Source organism: Danio rerio, chromosome 4 (genome assembly GCF_049306965.1).
Source record: "Danio rerio strain Tuebingen ecotype United States chromosome 4, GRCz12tu, whole genome shotgun sequence".
NCBI classification, from domain to species: domain Eukaryota; kingdom Metazoa; phylum Chordata; class Actinopteri; order Cypriniformes; family Danionidae; genus Danio; species Danio rerio.
In genome coordinates, this window is record NC_133179.1 from 59,319,839 (window position 1) to 59,337,489 (window position 17,651).

Below are 17,651 nucleotides of genomic sequence, written 5' to 3' on the forward strand. Positions count from 1 at the left end.
CTTTTACTCTCCTCTTCTCTGTTTTCCTTGTGCTGTAAATAGAAATAATCTATTTATTGTTCACACATGGACACCATAAATCTATCTCTTACCCCCATCCTGGGGCAGACTGTCTTTCACCTGTTGCTATGTAAAGAATTTAATTCTATTCAGCTTATTGTTCTTTTTTAACATATTTAAACTTAAAACACAAATATAATTTCAGAAAAATGTTTAACTAGTATATTCTTCTGCCTTTTCACTCTGTGTCTTTCAAATGCAACATGTTCCATTAGTTTTGATTTAGAAGACTCCTCCTTTATATCATAATCTATTCTTTTAAACTGAATAAATCACTATTCCTATTGTTCTTTAAATCACACCTCACATATGTAACCCTCCTTTTATATTATAATATACTATAATCATTATTTTAACCTACTCCTTATTAAAAAACGTTTAAACGCATTCACACTTTTACTCTTATTATTTTTCCTCTTCTCATTCACTCCTCTCCTCCACTTAGTGTAACCTGAGCTGCATCACCCATCCTCATTCCAGTCAAGGAGGAGGAAGGGAGTCTTCTCTGCACACCAATGTGGACTATTTTGCCTAACCCGAAGCAGCAAATACACAAACACTACAATTAAATAAATACTCTACACTCCTCTTGAGTGACCTGTCCAAGCAGCCTCTAACCTTAGAGCGGTAACCACAGGATTTCTACATTTACTTTTAATTATTTAAAGCTGGAGAAACAGTTCAAGTGTATTTACCGTTACAAGCAGGTCCTGGCAGAAAAAACACAAACTAATAAGCATAAAATCGCTTACCGTTTTTTTATTGTGGCCACATATTGGTGTTTTTTCTCCAGTCCAGCATGCACAGTAACACCAGTCCTGCTCCTTTCCAGCCCACCCAGGGACGCCAATTATAGTGATTTCTTAGGTTTTTCTCTTAATGAATCAAACTCAGTCTGAAGGTTATGAATATCAGAAGGGTATACTTTATTGTCGACAACAAAGGAGAATTTTCAGGAGACCCCCAGTAGCATCTCTGTCTAAAAAAATTCTGTCTCACTGATGTTCTGGCCTGCTTAAATACTCTTTTGCAACTGTTTTTCACATTGTTCACACAAGATCCCACCTAGTTTAACCCCTGACCCCAAATTTCACCTAGGTTAACCCCTGACCACAAATTCCACCTAATTTAACCCCTGACCCCAATTTCCACCTAGGTTAACCCTTCTAATGGTATTCTTCTAATGGTATGTATGTCTACAAGCAGATTATACACATTCAATTTGAATATATACATTAACATCACACTTTAAAGAGTATAAAATCCACTTCATAATCCAGCCTCGAAGTCATAAAAGCATGGACTAGCTTTTCTGCATTAGAGATAGATAGCATGCTTTGTAATTTAGCGATATTTCTCAGATGAAAGAAGGCAGTTTTTGTGACATGGGATATAAAGTTTTCAAAAGTTAAATTGCTGTCTAATATGACAACCAGATCATTTATAGTAGAGCTAACGCTAACTTTGTATCCCTCTAATTATAGATTGAGTAGTGAGATCTGCTGTGTACAAGATTTAGGCCCAATAAGTAATAATTCTGTTTTGTCTGAGTTTAAGAGAAAAAAATGTTTGTCATCCAGTCTTTAATGTCTTTGATACACTCAGTTAGTTTAGACAGTTCAGATGTCTCGTCAGGTTTAGTTGAAATATATAATTGAGTATCATCTGCATAGCAGTGAAAGCTGATCCCATGTCTTCTAATAATGTCTCCCAGAGGTAACATGTAAATTGTAAACAGTAAAGGGCCTAAAACCGATCCTTGAGGCACCCCATACTTTACTGGGCTGACTTGTGAGGGCTGTCCATTAATATTCACAAACTGGTAACGGTCAGTTAAGTATGACTTAAACCATTGTAGAGCCTGTCCCTGGACACCTGTAGACTTTAAGCGATTTATGAGGATATTGTGGTCAATGGTGTCAAATACCGCACTAATATCGAGTAAAACTAATAGCAAGATGCACCCTTGGTCAGCAGCTAAGAGTAAATCATTGGTTATTTTCACTAATGCGGTTTCTGTACTGTGATGAGCCCTGAAACCTGACTGAAACACATCAAAAATATTGTTCGTCTGCAGAAAAGGAACATAATTGAGTAGAAACAACTTTTTCTAGTATTTTTCTAGTATCTTCTGATGAGTAACTGAAACTCTTCTCACACCGAAGCTGCGGTCACACAAGAGTTTGAGCATGCAAAATTCTGTTGTATGGCGCTGCAAAAGGGGCGGGATTAACCAAGATGATTAGACATTAAAAAAAGTGAGCGATTGGTCCATATTTTACATTTCTGCCAAGAGAGTTCATATTTTGATCTTCCATTGGTCTCACACAATCAAGTGATGCGATTTTGCAGGTCAGAGTTTACCAAGCTTGAACTTTGCAATGTAGTAAACTGCAAAACTTTGCAGGAAACGCACAAATTTGCGTTTCCTGTCCGATGCATTCACGTGCGTATGAATGGAAGTCTATGGGAAGAAAAGTCCAGTGTGATCGTGGCTTAAGTGCAAGTGAATGGTTTCTCTCGAGTGTGGCTCATCATGTGTAAATTGAGGGATGTTGATATTCTGAAACTCTTCCCACACTGAGTGCATTTGAATGGTTTCTCTCCAGTGTGGATCCTCATGTGGTAATTAAAAGATGATGATTGGCTGAAACTTTTCCCACACTGAGTGCATGTGAATGGTTTCTCTCCAGTGTGGATCCTCATGTGTTGATTAAAGGATGATGATTGGCTGAAACTCTTCCCACACTGAGTGCATGTGAATGGTTTCTCTCCAGTGTGGATCTTTTTGTGGTAATTAAGGGATGATGATTGTCTGAAACTCTTCCCACACTGAGTGCATGTGAATGGTTTCTCTCCGGTGTGGATCCTTATGTGTTGTTTAAGAATTAATGAGTGTCTGAAACTCTTCCCACACTGAGTGCATGTGAATGGTTTTTCTCCAGTGTGGATCCTTATGTGTTGATTAAGGGATGATAAATGGCTGAAACTCTTCCCACACTGAGTGCATGTGAATGGTTTCTCTCCGGTGTGGATCCTCATGTGTTCATTAAGGTGTGATGAGTAGCTGAAACTCTTCCCACACTGAGTGCATGTGAATGGTTTCTCTCCAGTGTGGATCATCATGTGAATCTTAAGATGGTCTTTTCTTCCAAAACTCTTTCCACACTGAGTGCATGTGGATATTTTCTCTCCAGTGTGGATCCTCATGTGAATCCTAAGATCGCCTTTTCTTCCAAAACTCCTTCCACATTGAGTGCAGGTGAAACGATTCTTGTCTCTCCTTTTCAAAACACCATCAGTCTGTAAATGAGTTTTTTCCTCAATTTTGACATGATGTTCCTCCTGTTTACTCCCCTCGTACTCTTCAATTAAGTCTGAAATAAATAAAACATTAGTTTTCATTAAGTCTTAAAAACTTTCATCAAAAGCTGAAAAGTGAAAAGACACTGGAAACATTGGCTACACATGCTGTAATTTTGATGCACATTAAATGTCAAATGAATCAGATCATATTTTGTTTGGTCTGTTAACGTGTACACATTTAAGCAGATTCAAATCATCTTTATTTATCTAGTGCTTTTACAATGTAAATTTTGTTAAAGCCGCTTTATAGAAGTTCTAGTAAATTGAAACCGTGTCAGTCCAGTTTTCAGTTTCTCAAAAGTCATTTTGGTCATATTGATAAGACACATATTTAAAAGTCGTAAATGGCCTATTTTTATTCATAAATATATTCATAATGAACAAACAGCTGAATATTTCCCTCTCAGACATGAGACATACCTGTACAGCATCTGCATAAACGCTGGAACGTGCACCTTTCCAGAAATGTATAGTAACGAAGTAGAACTATTTCAATACTGTACTTAAGTACTAAAAGGCTGTATCTGTACTCTACTGGAGTATTGTTTTTTTTTCTCCTGTATCCACTTTTACTTAAGTACATATTTTCGCTGATACTTTTACTACGATAGATTTTTTTATGTGCTGCATCGTTACTCATTACTAGGGGTGTCAAAATTATCCATATCAGTTCAGTAATAAATCATAACCGGTTGTTACGTACTGACGTACTTTATCTCATATGCACAATGACGCAATACTAGGATGGAGGTGAGGGCGAGTGAAGGCGGCACAGCACACGAGCCACTATTTCTCTATAGGGAGAAATGCTGTAAAACTTCATCTCTGCCTCTCTCTCACTTTGGACATTTGACCCGCTGCGCTGGCCTGTTTGTGAGGTAACTGTTCATCTCCTCTTGGCTGTTAAAGCGATTCTTGTGGATCCAGACACGAGCGTGCCTGATGTGCAAGTTTTCTCCACTGTGTCTATTTTGGGTTACCTGTGATAACCGCATATTATGTGCATAAACTGTAACCTCGGCTGTTCTTCCCACCTTCGGTGAACATCGCTTTCATTTCTAAAGCAGATCCCACCCTTTCTGTTGAGCAGGTGAAGACAATAACTAATCAAAGTGGTGTAAGACCTTGCCTGTCTGCTCTCAAAAAGCAAGCGGGAGAATATTTACATTAGTTCATTTAGTATAAATGCTCATGTACTGGAGTTTTGTTTGAAACATTCAGAATGAGTGTATTCTTTGAGCAGGTCAAATTAAGGGTAAAGTTTATATATCTTACTGCTGTATTAAAGGACAAAATTGTATTACAAATAACTAGGGATGTAACGGTATCAGAATTTCACGGTTCGGTAATACCTCGGTATGAATGTCACGGTACGGTATTTATTGAATCATTTACAGGAAAAAAAAAACTTTTGAAAATACTCCAAAAAAAAGTGCCAAAAGTGTCAATGACATACAAATTAGCCATCTATCTGTAAGCTTTGAAACACTAACTTCAATTTTAATAACAAAAAAATATTAAACCATGTAAAAAAATAAAGTTTCAATTTAGTATTGTTGAAAACTCATCACATTCAACATTTAATCACTCACTCACTTAGATAGAGATGGGTTTAAAGGAAAATTATCATATAATTATAATCTGGTAAAAGCTGGTATCTCTGGGCATTTACAATGTCCCCTGCAACAGAAAAAAAAACCCTCTCATTTGGTACTGAGGTTTCTGGAACAAGAGAGATATGACTTGGCCCAGGTTGACAGAAGTGGGGTAACATTGTGCATTGTCTTTCCCCCACTTGAGAAGACAAATCATGAGTGAGATAGAGGTCTCTTTGCGGTACAAGTCAATGTCTGAATCAATCTGAACAGTGTGCTGTGTTTCTGCAGTCCCCATGACTTTTATTAGTCGTATTCCCCAACTTGCAGGCACGTGCACACATAGGGCTCAACCTGTGCAGTGCGCATGCCCTTTTTAGTCTTGGATAGAAAATGCCCTTCCAAAACGATCAAAAGTGCCCCCGCGACGCGACACACCCTCCGTCCAATCCAGCCCTTCAGTAGGCGCGCGACAACACCTCTCTTGAATATGCGCGCTCAACCCCCCCTCGGCGCTTTACAATACGCGCGCCATAACACAGCTGATCAGAACGCGCGCGACAGCACCGCTGATCAGAACGCGCGCGACAGCACCGCTATTCAGCACGCGCGCGGCGACAACACCCGCTTTAGGTTCGATCATTTCCATCTTTTTTTCATCTCCGCTACTAGCAGCACACTCCATTTCCGCATTACTGGATCTGTAGCGACAACAGACCGCAAAGGATTATGGCCACGCCGGGGCTGATGGGAAATGAAGTTTCAGCTACGTCCCGTTCGCTTCATTCGCCTGAGCAAATTTTCTCAGGAGACCTATAGTTTTACCGAGTCATGCGACTTCGGTAATATCGAAAAAAATTAATATTGCGGTATGACGGTATTTACAATACCGTTACATCCCTACAAATAACCCTTTAACTGTCACACCAAGAAAAAAAGCAATATAATTTTTTTTGTTTGGATTTCTTAACTCCTAATGTCGCTAGTTAACACAATCAATGCATTTTTTTTTCAACACATCCTATAATTTTTTTTAAATATCAGCCTCTACCAAATGATTAAATTTGTAGGTTTATGGTAAAAGTACCAGAATTAATAAATATACTATAAAAACCTGAAAATATGAAGTGTAAGAAAACATAAAACATAATCAAAATAAAACATTATTGAATACTAAATAATAGCCACAAGCCATAAAATCTTTCAGATTTTAATTTAACACAGTAATATACATGTTATCCAGTTTTGTTTTACAATAAAATCAAAATCAAGTGAATTAGTGCAACAGGATTTAGTTTGCTTGTTTAGTTTAGTTTCACGAGAGCTTCCAGAAGATGGAACTGTTTATTGTGGTATTAACCAATCAAACTTCAAAACTCCCAAAGTGTGAGTTTGTCTATGTGTGTGTGTGTGTGAGAGTGAATAATGTGTGTAAGAGAGAGTGTGAGAAACAGTGTGATTGTACCTGTGTGTGCGTGTGTGCATGTGTGTAAAAGAGAGTGTATGAGTGTGGAAAATAGTTTATTTATACATGTTTGTGTGTACGTGTGTCCATGTATATAAAAGCATCGGTATTACACGGATATTACGAGGAGATGGTAAATTTTGTGGACATTATTTTTGACATGCAATCATAATAAATATTTTTTATTTTCAGAAAGTAAAACTACATAATTTCCTGTAAGGGTTGGGTTTAGAGATTTGGTGTTAGAGCAATCGAAAGTACAGTTTATATAGTATAAAAACAATTGTAACCTATGTAATATCCCCACAATTCACAAAAATGTGTGTGCGTGATTTTGTGACATATTAGGACACAAATCTGTTTAATGACATAGGTATGACACGGTTATTACAAAAAGGAGGTGAAATATGAGAACATTGGTGACGTCCTCCTTTCTCAAAAAGCTTATAAATTCCACAGGATGAGTTTAATCAGAGTAAAGCTGCACACTGTCTCTTGTGATGGTTGGGTTTAGGGCTAGGGTGGGGTGAGGGCAATACAATATACGGTTTGGACAGTATAAAATGAATGGAAACCTATGTAATGTACCCAATTTTCACGAAAACAAACTTCTGTGTGTGAGTGAGAGACAGAGAGAACTGTGTGTGTGTGTGTGTGTGTGTGTGTGTGTGCGCGCGTGTTAGAGTGTAAGAATGTGTGAGAGTGTAGGGAGAATGTGTACATAGTACATTACATTAGGTGTGTGCAGGGCAGTGTGTGTGTGTGTGTGTGTGTGTGTGTGTATGTATGTGCATGTGTGTCTGAGAGAGAGTGTAAGTATGTGAGTGAACATGCTGAATTATCTCATCAGTGAAAGAATTTTCTGGTAAAAGGGCCTGACAATGAGTTCTTGTACTGTAGAAACTATTGACATCCATCAAATATCTACAAAAAATACACAAACAATCAAATTTAAATTTCTTACGATTGTGCTAATGCTGGTATACAAGTATTTGCCATTTAAGAGGTAATTATCTTTAAAAGTTGTGATTTCCACAAATAAGTTCTAAAAATTCATTATATTTACTCCAAAACTATCCTAAAAGTGTTGAAAAATAGATATACTTAAGAAATGATCTTAGTATATTCATGAATAAATAACAAGCTGTGTCATATTTATTCTGTGAATTATCAAAAGCTGATGTTTCTCAGCAAACAGTCCATTCAGACTGCAGAAATGCATGATATGAAATCTTTAGTTTTGCTTTTCTACCATAAAGTGACAAATTAACCATTTAGTAGAGCATGTTTTTCAAAAATTCCTACACTAAATATTTTTTATGACACCAAGTACCATAACTTTGTAAAGTTAGGGCTCTAAGCAGGTAATAAGTCAAAATATATGCTTACCTTGCAAATTTTTACCAAAAACAGTTCACATGATGTCAGGACAGATTTCCTTGTTTTTGATTTCATTGTAGAAACAATGTTGTGACGAGTGCTTTTGATTGAGTTAGTGACAACTAGTGGATTTTTTTGGCATAACCTACCTCAACCAAATGATAGAGATGGCTCAATCAGGTTTAGGTAAGTTAGGTACTCCTCTCAATAAGATATGGTCAGTCAAAATATGGTCAACCATTTGGTCGAGCAGGAAGTTAAAGGGATAATATATAAATATTAATATATTTTTTAGATTTTAATTAAAAAAAAAAAAAATTATTGTGTTGTGAACAAAAAATCTATGTATGGAAAGCATCGTCAATACTTGGCTATCGAATTGAACTGAATCATTGGCATAATAATCGTAACCGAACCAAACCGTGAGACCAGTGTAAATTCACACCCCCACTCGTTACAATTATAGACCTTTTCTTGGCAGCTGCACTGAGGTCGCCATAGCGACCAGCGTCTTCTGGAAAAATGTTTAGATCTTCCATTTACAGTGTTTATAACCAGTAATTTGCGAAACCCATTTCCGAAAATAGGTTTCAATAGCCTTTTGAGTGAATTATGAAGTGTTTTTGTGACAACTTTGAAAGGTGTGTGTTAAAGCTGATATAATCTGTGGTTCAAGGAAAAAAAGATTTAAAATTAACAAAACAATATGTCTTTTGACTGCTTTCTTTAATAACTACATAACACAATACTTGTACTTTTACTTTCAGTACTTGAGTAGTAAATTTTGAAAAACTACTTGCAATACTTAAGTGAAAAAAATGTTAAATACTTTATTACTTCCACTTAAGTATGGTGCTTAAAGAGCACTTCTACTCAAGTCACTTTTTGATAGAGTACTTGTACTTTTACTTAAGTCTGGGTCTCTAGTACTTTATACATCTCTGCACCTTTCCCCTTGTGCGCTGTTGGGTCATTTTCATCCATTCTGGGTTGATTTTGAGGCTTAATTTGGCCAAAACTTTATCTGTGTTTTAGGAAACGGACTGATATTTGGGGACATCTTTTTCTGACATATTCTGGAAAAATGCTTTGAAATTAAAAAAGTCAATACACTCTGGGCAAATTTACTCCCTTTTCATTATATTCATGGCCATTTTGTCTTCATTGGCCTCTATTACAACAAAAAAAAAAAATTATTGCAAAGTCATGACAGCATATTATCATACATTTATAATTGTTGGTTTTCTGTGACAACAGTAAACATTGTTTAATTGGTCTTCCTCCCATGGGATGGCAAAAAGAAAATAGGTGAAAGCATAAAGGAAGAAGAGGAGAGTTGAAGAGGGCAGCATCATATGGTATGTGGAAGAAAGAGAAGTTGACTGAACTGTTGCAGTGCAGGGAAACGAGGAGAGAAATCAGGTCGAGACGAGCAGTGTAAACTTAACAATTGGCTGTGAGAAAAAAAAAAGCAAAAGTACGTATTGAAGCAAGAGTTTTGTTACTGAAGTGCTCATGATGTCTGTGAACGAGTACGTCACCAAAGACTTCAGTGCAGTTTACTTTCAGTCAACTTAACGATCTATCTCCCTGGCATGGAGTCAGCTGCCAAAAGCCTTCATCCCGCAGTCGATAACGCAAACTGTTGAGGTCCTCATGTGAAACTTAAAATTTTGTTTACTTTGTTAAACTTTTAAATGACCATTATAGCACGTTTGTTGTTATTTCTAGTTCTCAAGTATATTTTGTCAGAAATGGGGTAGCTTTATAGTAAAACATCAAAAGCTGTTCAAATGGTTTTGTTTTACACGTGAGGTCCCACATGGTCAGCTAGTTAAGAGTGGGAGTAGCTGGAAGCGTGTGCAAGTAAACACACAAGGTTTCAATATTGTGTTGTTTCGTGTTTATAAGTGTATGTGCGATCACCCCTTTTCTCTCTCTCTCTCTCTCTCCCACACACCCCCTACATACAAAACCCACAGATACCTTTCGGATGCTTCTGAAAAATGTTTTCGACAGCCCTCCATAAAATGGGTGGAGTAAAGACAAACTTTACCAGCTGAAATGTGCGGGGGCTAAATCACCAAGTGAAACGAATCAAGGTGTTCGCAAATCTTAAGTTAAACTCTTATACTGTATATTTACAGGAGACACATCTGTTGAAAAAAAGACTATTCTAAATTTAATAAAGGAGCCTATACACAAATTTATCATTCTAACTTCAATAGCAGAAGTAGGGGCGTTGCTGTACTCAAACATAAGAATGTACAGTTTGTTATGGAGTCAAATGTGTTGGATAAAAATGGCAGACACATAATAACCCAAGATTAACTTTTTAACATGTCTGTGGTCCTGGTCGATGTGTATGCTCACACTAGTTTGCTGTACCGCTTCGAGTAATACATTAAGTCAGCCAGCACAATGCATCAACTTCTTCCTTCAGACATATGATGTAAGTAACCCCTGGAGATTTAAAGATCCATCTTCCAAGCAATTTTCCTTCTGCTCACCTGTGCATTAAACCTATTCCAGGATTGACCATTTTCTCCTGGACAAGCAGTTACTTCCCCCTATGTCAGAAGTAGAATATGGTAGTATTGTTATTTCTGACCATTGTCCAGTTTCACTAAAGCTGTTTTCCAGGCAATGTAATCCCCCAAGGTACATGGCCGTTTACCTCAAAACTCTAGGCAGACGACGATTTTGTAAAATTCATTGATGTTCAAATCAGTTTCTTTCTTGAGACCAACAAGTCCCCAGAGGTGAGTTATAGTATCCTATGGGATACTCTGAAAGCATATATAAGAGGATAGATTATGTCATATCAAGCTTGTGCAAATAAAAGAATGTCAAAATGGCTTACAGAGATTATGAATAAAATTAATACAATTGATCAGCTACACTCAACATCACCTTCCGAAGAGCTCCTTAAGAAAATACTTCTTCTGCAAGCGGAATATGACTTCTTGACAGACGAAAATGCAGAGGATCTCCACATAAGATCACGCTAGATTCAATATAAACATGGTGAACGAGCTGGCAGGTTGTTGTGTTACCAACTGAAAAAATCCTCAGCAGCTGGTTTTATAGCAGCAGTTAGTAAGGATGATGGCAGTATTATTACTGATCAACAGGAAATGAACGATCAATTTAAAAACTTCTATAAACTCTTTGCAGCTCTAAGGTAAACGAAATTGAACATATTGAGAGCTTTTTAAAAAATTATTTAGAATTACCATCCTTTTGTGATTCAGATCAGTTGGCATTAGAAGGAAATATAACACCTTCTGAAATTGAAAATGCAATCAAAAAATTGAAAACCGGAAAAGCAACTTGGGTTTTGGTCCTGGATTCTGTTCCTGGGTTAAAATTTTATATTCCAGGCCCCAAGCATCCATTCGAACAAATAACATAATTTCTAAATGCTTTCCACTCTCTAGGGCAGGGGTCTCAAACTCGCGGCCCGCAGGCCATTTGCGGCCCTCAGTGCAATATTTTGTGGCCCGCGCAGACCGCTGTACACTGACAGAATCCGTCCACACTACGCCGGAGTTCTCGAGAGCTGAAAACGGATCGTTTCGAAAACGCTGGAGAGGCCGTTTTCATTCTGAAACGCTGCTGCTCTGTCTCAGTGTGGATGGGGAAAGACGGAGACATCTGAAAACGGAGGTGGGGCTGCAGACATTCGCCTCTCTGATTGGGGCTTTTCCTCAATATAAAGTAGCCTAACACACAGTTCAGTCCTGAATCTTCTCCGTGTAAGTTCAGACTTCGCAAGTTTGATCAAGGCTGCATCTCTTCTTCTCAGTTTGATATGGAAAACATACCGAGGACACGCGTCAATCTTCACAGGGAACCGTGTACTTTATAACTTCATTCACATCACCTTGGCTACGTTGTTTCACTTTCTCAACAATAAAATGTAAACTTGATATAAGGAACTGCCTATTTTTATTTTAATATTAACAACTAAACAGACAGCAGAAATGTTGAGGCGTCGTGCTGCATGAGCGTCATCTTCACTGTGTGGATATTTATAACAAAACAGAGCCGATAACAGCTCCTTTCAATTTCAGTGAAAATACGAAACTTACCCTCTCTTTTGCTGAATATCAGTTTTAATAATCGATAATGGCCATTATAAAAGTATAACATACAATAAGTTTATACATTATAGGAAATAAAGGCAAGCGATCAGTCAATACACAGAATGTAGGCTACGTGGTTACATTAATCATTAACTTATCTTTGCGCTCAGCCAAAACACGTTACCTGAGAGCAAGTAATAGATTCCAATGACCAAAGTCAGGGAATATGGCGTTAAATAAAGACAACAAGACAAATGAAATATCACGTTTAATAAATATAGTGAAATTAGATCCAGCGGGAGATGCTTGATGAGAAGTCCGACTAGCAGAGCTCTCATCTGGGGAGACAGGCTGCAGCGCTTGCGAAATTGTGTGTGTGTGTGGTCACGTGATGTGCGTTTTCAGCGTTTTGGTGTGGACGGAGAGCAGTTCAGAAACGCTGGGTAAAACGCGAGTGTGGATGCGGATCGTTTTCATTCTAAAACGCCGTTTTAAAACTAAAACGCACTAGTGTAAACGGTGCCTGACAGAATCAGGGGAGCGGGGAGAGACAGCACTCCCCGCTCCGCTGATTCTATCCGTACACAGCGGTCACTGGCATTCCCCGCCCGCCGTGTAAACAAAGGGGCGGGGATGCCGGTGACGTCACCACGCACCCCGCCCCTTTGTTAGACGCTGTGACGGGCGGGAAGTGTTTAGGAGGGAACTCGCGCCGGCCAGAACCTAGGTAAGCTGTTCCCGCCCCTGACTGCCACTTAGATACCTTTCTGCAGCCTGCCACCTACCTAGCTACAGCCTGCATCTTATATATATTAATATTATAGGGAGATACAGACTGGCACAGACTGATGTGACTGGAGTGGGGTGGGGGTGTTTTATTTATACATATACGCCTTTTTTTTTAGGTGAGGGAATGGAAGTTTTGAGTGTGTGAGAAGTGTGTGAGAAGTTATTCTCCACCTTGAACTTCAATAAGTCAAAGTACAGGTCTAGACTTAATGATGATCTTCCGCTCTAAAGCCAAATGTGGTTCAGATTTGTGAGAAGAAGCGCTGTCAAGTCTCTGGCAGCAAGGAGTAGGCAAAAGATGCCATGTTCAGAAGAACTGTTCATAATCTTCACTAAATGTTATATTAATGTTCAGGACACTTCATGTTCAGAAGAAATAATTAAAACTGTTAATAATGACATTTGAGGACTTTTTTTTGTGAAATCCCTTATGCGGCCCAGCCTCACCCAGACTTTGTCTCCTGCGGCCCCCAGGTAAATTGAGTTTGAGACCCCTGCTCTAGAGGAAGGACACAGTGCTACCCTCTGTCCCCTCTGCTCTTTGACATTGCCATTGAACTTCTTGCTACCAGATTAATTAACTTAGATTGAACCGCACTGATTGGATGAAATCAGCCTGGCTTCTGTATAGATCAGACAGCCTATACAGATCACACAATCTCAATAAACACTGTGTAAATGTATAAATATTTCGATAAGTATTGTTAATGGAATATTTATAAAGATATAATCTTGCTTTTAGTTATATGCCGGCTTTGAGCTCTTTACGCTCTCACACCAACCGGCACATGAGATGCGCTACAAGAGCTCTATACACACTCTACATGCACTGGCAAGATAACAGGTGCTAAAGTCCACGGGACCAATTTTATTTGTTACTTGTTCTTATTTTAAATGCCTTTTATTTTTTAAAACCGGGTAACATAATCTCCCTCAGAGGTATGGGAGTTTAATAACGTGGTGTGCATTAACCAACACCGCCCTGAAAGATTACATACTGCATATAGGCCAACAGCTCTACTGTGTTATGAATTGCACGTTTTAAATGACAGGGAGACATGCTACAATTAGTTTTTATTGTAAAATATAAATAATAACCCAGTGCACAATGAAATAATAATTTTTTAATGGCTTGTTTATTGGCGGCGTATATAGCCGTTTGTCACCGACTCTGTCCCAGTCATTCCCCTCGCTGGCCAGCAGAGCCCGCCCTCTCCGGACTTCTAGCATTACATCATCCACCTAGACTGATTGTGCACACACCTGATCTGAATCCTGGTAATGACCCACGCTCCCTATATAAGCCACACACAAACACCAGTTCTTTGCGAAGTCTTGTTCAGCCACGGCCAACATTTCTGAGTGTTATTCCCTGCCTGATCTTCTGTGCATTACCCTGGACTGTTTCTGACTCTGAATTGCCTTTTGCCTGCCCTCGACCCTTACTTGTGACACGGACTCTAAACCACGCTGCCTGCCCTCGACCCACGCTTGTTATAGGACGCTGAACCACGCCTCCGCCACTGATCTATGCCTGGTATATCACTCTGTGTCTGTCAGTCGCCAGCCCCACGACCTTCATTGATTGCTGTTGATGTGAGTTTGCACTTTAGTGCATGTTGGATGTTTGTGTTTGAACTGTGTCTAATAAATACTGCAAAATGGATCCCTCCGTGTCAGTCTCCACGTTACACCGTTAAGCTTAAATGGACTAAGTATATTTTTATTAAAATTAAAGCACAATAATACAAACTAGCCATCCTTTGTTTTTGGTTTTTTTCGTTTCTGTATATTTTTATCAAACAAAAAATGCAATGAATTGTTTATTTTGGCTTTCATTTTATTAGAATTAACATAATTATTAGGCGACACAACTTCTCCATTGGCTCTAATTGCGTTTACAGATACCCTACAAATAGACTTTTTCGCTCAAAAACATTTATGCCTGTTAATTTCAGTGCTGTTTTTTAATCAAGTAATAATAATCAAGTGCTAAAAAGAAGAGCTGAGCTTCGAAAAAAGCGCTTGCTCCGGTTGCCGCGATGGCTGCTTAAGTTGGCTTGTCAGTGCTAAATCAGTGCTTTTGTTTTAATAAAAAATAGGATTATTTATTACTAAACATTGTGAGATGATGGTTGCGTGATTTTTAAAATTAGATTTATGCGTTGCGTAATTATGGCTATTGACCTTATCTACCCGCGACTCACCCATAGTTAAACATCAAGTAGCCGACATTTTGATTACCTGACCAGTGGATTAAGGACAGGACTCATGAATAATAAGGAATCGCACATAACAGGGTTTTATGCGTCCCCAATATGCAATGCCAAGAGAGTGACTCCATAAGGTAACGTACACTGCACACACTTTGTATAATGTGTGAAGTTGTGGACGCATAAGCGCAAGAATAACTAATTCTTTAAATGTCCATGCTTGATCATTAATAGATAAGGTTTGGATTCGCAGGGATTTCACCAATGCGTCATCACCTTAGAATTATAAGGTTCTATCTGCGTTCTGAATGATTTTGAGATATTGAGCTTCAAAGTTTTTGCATTCTATATAGCAAACAACATGTGTGTAACAGATCTCTTTCATACATTAACATGACAGAGACCCTAAGGATTCTCTAAATGTAAATTTATCAAAGTTCTCTTACATTTGCAAATTGGAGTAAATAAACCACGCTAAATGCAGATAGAACCTTCTCATTCTGAAAAGTCATTTTTCCGCTTGGAATTATATGTTCATGTTTTAGGATAAATATTTTCTCTTTTAAAATTAAGCATACAAGGCTGTACAATTATTATTTTTTTCCAGTGCAGCTGTTAATTTTATCTAATTATGTTCATATTTATAAAATTTTATACTTTTAAATAAATTATTAAATTATATTTATTGAATTGTATGCCCCATGAAATAAATTAAGTATTTGCCCTTCAAGGCTTAATATTAAACTTATAGACTTTAAAAGAAACAGACTATGAGTTTAATAAACACTGAAAATTGTTTCACTGACTACATATACACAATATTTTAAATTTTTAATATACAAATTTTTAAATATTCATTTCTTTTTCAACAATTAAAAATTGAGCATTTCATCTCCATGTTTGCGACACGTTGGCACAGTGGGTAGCACGATTGCCTCACATCAAAAAGGTCGCTGGTTCGAGCCTTGGCTGTGGGCATTTTTGTGTGGAGTTTGCATGTTCTCCCCGTGTTTGCGTGGGTTTCCTGTGGGTTCTCTGGTTTTCCCCACAGGTCCAAAGACATGCGGTACAGGTGAATTGGATAAGCTAAAATTGGCCATAGTGTATGTGTGTGAAAGAGAGTGTATGGGTGTTTCCCAGTGTTGGGTTGCAGCTGTAAGGGCATCCGCTGTGTAAAACATATACTGGATAAGTTGGCGGTTCACTCCGCTGTGGCGACCCAAGATTAATAAAGGGTCGAAAAGAAAATGAATGAATGAATCTCAAATGTCAAGATATGCTTCTATTTGCTTATATTTTGTGTGGTGTGGCATTATTTAGTCGACTCTGATTTTGTGTGATTTTTGTCTTTCTGGTGTTTCCTGCTGTCAATGGAGCAGTCCGGCGAAATGACAAAGAAAGCTAATCCTAATTGGTCCTTGTGCATGCATTAAAAATGCTGACTGGCTCACAGTTAGAACCTTATAGAGCCAAGCTAGAGTTCAACTTTGTAGATACACCTTTTTTGTTTTTTAAATAAAAAGCCTTAATGTAAACAACGTACATCCCATAATGAATAAAAACACATCCCATAATGTAAATAAGTTGCCATTTAAAAAGAATATGTGAATAACTCAATTTTGACAAAAACGTCAGATAGAACCTTATAATTCTAAGGTGACGGTGTGTATTTTTTAGGTATGGAACAGCCTTCTGTTAAAAGATTTTTGTGTTCATCCTTGCTACAAGCAAAAAAAAAAAAAAAAAATGAACAAATAATCTTCATTGAAAATCTATGTAGGCCTTGCCATTAAAAATACAGTGTTTCTAACCAGATGGTTTTTCAAGTTACTTATAAAGAGAATGTTACTTCAGTCATGTTGCTGTAATGTTTTAAGTTGACTATAGTTACACATTTAAAAAAAAAATTAAATAAAAAAAAATCGAAACCGTGAATCGGTCAAACTTTATAAAAAAAATCTAGATTTTTCTTTGCCATTTCGCCCAGCCCTAGTTGTTCCCATACTGATAAACTTCCGGTGACCCGTTATTGTGATATTATTTATTTATTTTTTTCCCATTTCATACGGTTCCTTTTACAGCATCGATCTTGTAATGTAATGAAAATACATTCAATGAATAAACTTTGGCCTTCATTTAGTTGTTCAAGCGTAAAACAAGACACAAGGCATTTTACTAGCACTCACCCATCAGAATCGGCAGGCTAGCGCAGAAGTTCCATTTAATATACTGGAGTAAATTAAATGCTCATATTATAAAGACATGGCGGGAAAAAATTTAATTTAATGCACTGCTTCTTGTACAATCTGAGACCCACTTTATATCAGATATCACTCGGCCAGTGGAGATTGCTGACTTCTAAAGAAAGCAGACCTTAAATGCACAGATATTTGCATTGGCATACAGTTTACCGGAAGCGCTTAACCCAGGTTACTGGCAAATTAAAAGTCCTATTAGCATGCTTCGGCATATACGCTATTATAGCACGGCCAATTTACACAAACTGATTATAGAAACACTGTTCTGGCTTTCCAACATTTGTAATGATGAGGCCCCACTTTGGTTACTGATGGAACAGCACACGTCTAATCTAGTGTCTTTACGCTCACTACTTTGTGCTTCGATTGCAGTGAGTAAACAAAATTCTATAAAAAACCCAGTTATTAATGGATAACTCAGAATATGGTCACAACTC

General features: G+C 37.8%; 2 protein-coding genes across 4 annotated transcripts in view; both read right to left on the reverse strand.

Moving 5' to 3' along the window:
- Positions 1-17,651, reverse strand: part of LOC137491106 (uncharacterized) — a 1,257,671-nt gene that overhangs the window by 362,791 nt on the left and 877,229 nt on the right. The gene's annotated exons all lie outside the window — the stretch shown is intronic.
- The window catches only part of znf1113 (zinc finger protein 1113), a 57,993-nt gene continuing 41,304 nt past the window's right edge, over positions 963-17,651 (reverse strand). Inside the window, exon 3 of one of the 2 annotated variants that reach the window (XM_073945488.1) lies at positions 963-3,437. In XM_073945488.1, coding sequence (XP_073801589.1) covers positions 2,557-3,437 — 881 coding nt within the window. In that variant the 3' untranslated portion in view covers positions 963-2,556. The remainder of the gene's footprint in view (positions 3,438-17,651) is intronic. The other variant, NM_001328022.1, reaches the window with a different exon arrangement.